The 6198-nt window shown below is 32.5% G+C and overlaps 1 protein-coding gene across 1 annotated transcript; it reads left to right on the top strand.

Moving 5' to 3' along the window:
- The first annotated feature begins 4458 nt into the window (after nt 1-4458).
- LOC137646336 (KRAB-A domain-containing protein 2-like) lies at nt 4459-5181 on the top strand. Its single transcript, XM_068379445.1, has one exon. It carries the CDS (start codon nt 4459-4461, stop codon nt 5179-5181), a length of 723 nt encoding a protein of 240 aa, XP_068235546.1.
- Nucleotides 5182-6198: the final 1017 nt, after the last annotated feature.

Raw genomic sequence — 6198 nt, 5'->3', positions numbered from 1 at the left:
AACGTACGTCAATCATTTGTTTTAGTATATCAATGGATATGTAAATGGAAGGGAACTATTTCATCTGATGACTTGCTAGATTTTACCTTAAGCTTCACGATTTTAATCTATGACAAGCAGAGAAATATTAAGGGCAGAGACATTGGTTAATTTATAACAATCCCTTCCCATCTGCAATTTTTGGTTGATAGAATGTACACGCTATTATGTTTTTATCAATATTTCTCCTCATGGAATACTATATCATATTCAACTTCAATTATCTGATTATATTACAAAGAACACTGTTTTATTTAATAAATTTAATTAGATATTATTTCCGACACATAACCATGATTTTTAAAATTTTTTTATGATTTCATAAATTATGTATTTTGTTATGACTAGAACGTTCCTACATATAACCCTAAAAAAACCATAAATTGTTTGATAATATAAGAGATTACCTATTTTAAAATGAGTAAATTTGTTTAACACTTTGCTCACATAACCCTGAAATGATTATTATTATTATTTGATATAAGAAATTACATATGTTATAACGAATAAATTTGCTTAAATATTTCTCACATAAAACCTTTGAAAAAATTCAGATAATCTTATGAACTTAGATTAGAGCGTATAATTTTATAATAAACTAAATTTGATGAAGAATTAACCTGCAACTGTTCCTCGATAAATTCCGTAGTCCAATGATAATGAGTTGACAATAACAGAGATAGTCAATGCCTAGGATATCATGAATATATATATATATATATATATATATATATATATATATATTTCACATAAAAAAAATTTACCAGAAAAGCCACGTAGGATTTAAAAACTTTCATCTCAAGGAGGTTAAATTACCTGAACTTCGTTTAATGCTCTGGAAGATGAGATATTTACTAAACGAAAGTGAGGAAAGTTTCTTATCGGTTATAATGCAATCGTCTCTATTTCTATCTTTCCTTTTTTCCTTAAATTCTGTTTTAAGTTTTATTCATAAGTTTTATATCATACTTTCATTGCATTAAAACTTTCCTTGAATTATAACTATTTTCAAATTGCTGATAATTATTTCTATATCTAATAGCACTTCATATATAAAAAATAAATGTTAGTATACTAGTTATATTATTGGTATAATTATATTTTTATTCTTGTAATGTTAGTTAATGGAAATCCAATCATCATCATTTCGGTCCCATTTTTGACAACATTAAGCAGTATAGAATAGATTGTATATTGAAATGCAGGAAACTATAAATTTAGTTAAGGAAATCTCAAATGAATAAATATGCTTACATTTATACGCGGTTATGCATTTGAATAAATTCGGTCTGGAATTCATTTTCACAGGAAAATAAAAAATAATAACTGGATTTATATTCAAACGCAACTTTCCATTAGAACTGAATGTCCTTCTCGGAAGAATATCCACACATTAACAAATTTTATCAAATGGAAAAATAACAATTCTTAAGCTTACAAATCTGATTAAATTCAGTGCTAAACATGACCGCTTATATCTATCGAAGAGAAAAAGTATATCCTAAATTGATATTATTAAGAAATCGGTAATATTTTCCTTCTAATTGAGGTTAAAATATTAGGCAAGTAAACTAGAAAAATGGTTGATGGTTCATTAGAGTTTTACTTCACCTTTCCATAATGTTTCTCTAAGCAAAGCTAAATATATCTAACTAAATTTATTTGAAAATCGTTTTTTATTTACCAATAGTTTTATTTTGTGCAAACAATTATGATAGCAGTGCATTTCAAAATAATACTGAAAATCAAAATATGATAAACCAGCGAGATTGCTCGAAAATTAGATATTTGGCGTTCTCAGTTAATAAAATACCCGAGCATATGTTTTCTTCCAATTAAGTTTATTAATTAGTATTGGGGGACAATCTTTTTACTAATTTTCATATATATGTTCATTTATGGAATTCTATAAAATTTTTGGACTCCGAACAAAAGGGCACATTATAAAGATATTCTCCGCAGAGATATTCAATACCATAAATAGAAAATTTAACCAAAAGAGATTCTTTTAACATTCGACTGTGATCTATTGCACAAATCTCTCTCTCTCTCTCTCTCTCTTCTCTCTCTCTCTCTCTAAGCAATAATAAAGCAGACAATATGATTTACTCCAGACGTGTAGTTTCATGTCCTATTACTTCAAAGACTTTATAGACCTTTCGGGAGTCATCATAGGTACTAAACCTTTTGACAAGAAACACCTCATCCATAACAATAGCCTACAATTGGTGCTTTAGTGGAATGTTAATTTGTGGACGAAATTCACTGTATTCTCTTTGCACTATTCATGGTTGAAAAAGTAACATTTCAATAAGGATTATTTTTCCGATCTGGTTTTATATAGTAGGTCCAATTACTAATCACTTCAAATGTATTCTGGAAAATGTTGGGAAGTAATAGTCATATTAGAGAGATAGTGGTAATTAGTTTATATCTTATAAAATAAAGTTTAATTTAGAATAAGAATAGACCTAAAGTATTCTATACAATACTGACGTCAATTTTTTTTTTTTTTTTTTTTGAATCAGGAATAGAAAACCTAAAAAAAATAACATTATCCATTCTCCAGATAAAATGAAATGTGTATAACATAACGTTCATGTTTTAGAATGTCCCACTGTAATGGTTTTATCCGAAGGAAGTGGCTATTGGATTGCACTTGTTTTTGCATTTGCACAATGACCCAAAACACCTCAGGTACCGATATCTGGCTGAAGTTCAGGAAAAGAACATCATAGATAATATTTATAGCCTACTCATGCGAGGACATGGATTCTTCCATTATTTTTTTATTGCAAGCGCACACACACACACACACACACATAAATATATATAATATATATATATATATATATGTGTGCATGTGTGTGTGTTTCTACGTGTGTGTGTTTAACCATAATTACAGAAGCCTCAAATGTATGTCAATTTTCATGCAAATATATAATTGTCTTATTCTATAGAAACTATAGAAAAGAAAGGATAAATAAGATTTGTCAAGAAAATGTAGAAGTTATACTGGCCTAATTATTGATTTAAGACATGTTTTACATGAATGTGAAGCATATATAAATCCACTTCCGATGACCACTATGGATTATGAGAAGCGTTTGATGGTGTGCACCAGCGAATATTTCAAGAGTCCTGTGTTTTAATGGATTTCCTCTTAAATATTTTAATTTTGTTACGTCCACCCATAATCATAGATATTTAAATTTAATCTTAGTGGAGTCAAATCAAATTAATTTCATATTAAAAGTGAATGGTTACGTTTTTTTATGCTCCTCATGAATTTTGTAATGCTTAAAATATTTGGGGATGTTAGAGAAAAATAAATTGCATTGGTTATAGGAAATTGGCTGACCTTATCATACTGATGATACAGTCCCTATTATCAGAACACCACTGGCATTACAATCCCAGCTTACCAGATTTAATATTTTATCATAGGAAGTTAGGCTCAGCATAGTAGACGAAAGAGATATTATGAAAACGGAATGCACAATGAAAGATGAAAGAAAAAATCATATTGGAAGAAGTGATTAATAAGGTTTAAAGGTTTGAAAGATACTTGTGAATGGCAGAAGCAAGTCGCAGTGATATTGCCCTATCAAGAGGGTCAATGACCTGAAGAATGATCATATATACCGTACATAATATCAGCGCCCAAGCCCCCTCCCCGCCCAAGCTATGACCAAGGAGGGTCAGGCAATGGCTGCTGATAACTCAGCAGATTGATCTAAAGGCTTCCCCAAACACCCATCTCTTGTTCAGAGGGATGGTGATGTTGCAGCGACAAAAGAAACTAATGAATATGAGCAGCCTCGAACCTTAACCTGGCGTTCACCAGTCAGGGACATTATCATGTCGGCCACCACAGCCTTTTCACGATCCCTTTAAAATTTTGGAAGTAAGATCACTAATACAGGGTCATTAAAATAGGATTTTAATGACAGATTGAAAAAAGCAAGCTAGATATTGCTACAATAAATAATGTTGAAAATTCTCTCTCTCTCTCTCTCTCTCTCTCTCTCTCTCTCTCTCTATATATATATATATATATATGTTACGGTCATTTTGAGGAATTGGTCATTTTCCAAACTGCCCGGTCATTTTGAGAAATGACCAAAATATCTGTCAGTATGCAAAATGCCCAAATAATTGTGGTCATTTTGGAAAATGACCAGAAGTTTAGTCATTTTGCAAAATGACTATTAGTATCGTTGGTCATTTTGTAAAGTTACCCCAATAGCTGCTGATCATGATGCAAAAAAAAAAAAAAAAAAAATAGTAACTTGAAATTGATTAGGAAAAGTCTAAGTGTCAGTTAGTTCTTACGGAAGTTCGGCCGAGGACGGAAATATTCGTGCTCCTCTCATCACTTATTTGTTGCAAGTATATTGTACACTGAAAAGCTTCACAATGGATCACTTGACCAAGATGATATGCCTTCGAGCCCTACAGACTAAAACTTCCGAGGAGGTAGCTTTTCACCTGGTTGACATTTTCTGTGATAAAGGAGCCCCTCATATTCTTCACTCTGACAATGTGAGAGAATTTTCAAATAAGGTAATCAAAGAAGTTCTGGCTATGTGGCCAGAATGTAAGCTAGTTCATGGGAAACCAAGATATTCTCAATCACAGGGTTCCGTGGAGCGAGCAAACAGAGATGTTAAAGCAATACTCGCTTGCTGGATGAAAGATAACAACACTACACAATGGTCAAATGGACTGCGCTTTGTTCAGTGGCAGAAAAACACGCGCTTCCATTCTGGAATTGGCAGGACACCTTATGAAGCCATATACGGAGAAAAGGCTTATCTTGGTATTTCTCCTGTCAACTTACCAGAAGAAATAATGCAAGGCATGGAGACAGAGGAGCCGCTTGCAGAAGCACTTTGTTTAGTTAATGAAGAAGATCAAAATGTAGAACACGGGAGAGGTGCTGAAAGTTGTGCCATAAATTGCAACTCGTGTGGTCAAAACATTCCATGCCATCCTTCTGGTCAATGTTGTTCAACTGTAAATGACAATGTTGATTACCCTGTGCTCTGTTGCCTATGCAATAGAAATCATAGCATTCAGGCTGAACGAAGGGAATCGAAAATGCAACAAGAGAAGCAAGCTAAAAAAAATGAAGGATAAATCAGTACAGCGTTTCAAGCCAGCCCTTGCAGGGGACACTGTCATGATTCCGATTCCACTTGTTGACCGTGGACGAACGGAGTTTGCGAATGCAAAGGCAATTATAACTGAGACAATGGATGGCGGAACTTACAAACTAGGGACAAAATATGGTTTACCTAAATTGGTGCACAGTCGGAATCAGTTCACTTTATGTGCTGAAAAATTTATGTCACTCAAAGAGGTAACAAAGGATCGCGAAGTGAAGTCTGCGAGAGGTAGCTATTGCAGATTCTATGGGACATGGCCAGGGGATGAGTAAGTGTAGCTGTACCAAGTCATGTCGGAGCAGACGCTGTAAGTGCTTAAAAAACAGAGTACTGTATTGTGCAACAGCAGATGCAAATGCAGCAACTCTTGTTCAAACAAGTCAGATAATGCTAATTTTGATAATTGTTGAAATAATTTTCAAGTTCAGTTTTAGTTTTTTCAATATTCAAATATACTTGTAATGTGTAATGTAAGTTTTTAATGTAGAATAAATAAAACACACACCTTTATTGATACTTAGACTTCTCCTAATCAATTTTAAGTTACTATTTGTTTATTTTTGCATAGTGACCAGCAGCTATTAGGGTAATTTTACAAAATGACCAACGATACTAATAGTCATTTTGCAAAACAACCAAACTTCAGGTCATTTTCCAAAATGACCACAATTATTTGGGCATTTTGCATACTGACAGATATTTTGGTCATTTTCCAAAATGACCGGGCAGTTTGCAAAATGACCAATTCCTCAAAATGACCGTAACATATATATATATATATATATATATACATATATAATAAATATATATATATATATATATATATACAGTGGAACCTCTACACACAAACGTATCTACATCCGAATTCTCCAACATCCGAAGTAAAATTGGAGCAATTTTTCGACTCAACGCCCAAATTTTATTTCGACACACTAAGTAAGCAATTTTCGTCTTACCGGTTGTATCCGAATTTTTCGACACGCGAAGT

This window comes from Palaemon carinicauda, chromosome 9 (genome assembly GCF_036898095.1).
Source record: "Palaemon carinicauda isolate YSFRI2023 chromosome 9, ASM3689809v2, whole genome shotgun sequence".
Lineage (NCBI taxonomy): Eukaryota > Metazoa > Arthropoda > Malacostraca > Decapoda > Palaemonidae > Palaemon > Palaemon carinicauda.
This window is presented reverse-complemented; position numbering and strand designations above follow the sequence as displayed.

What these genes read in the sequence shown, in the direction of transcription:
- LOC137646336 (XM_068379445.1), top strand. Translation starts at nt 4,459, where the DNA reads ATGGATCACTTGACCAAGATGATATGCCTTCGAGCCCTACAGACTAAA.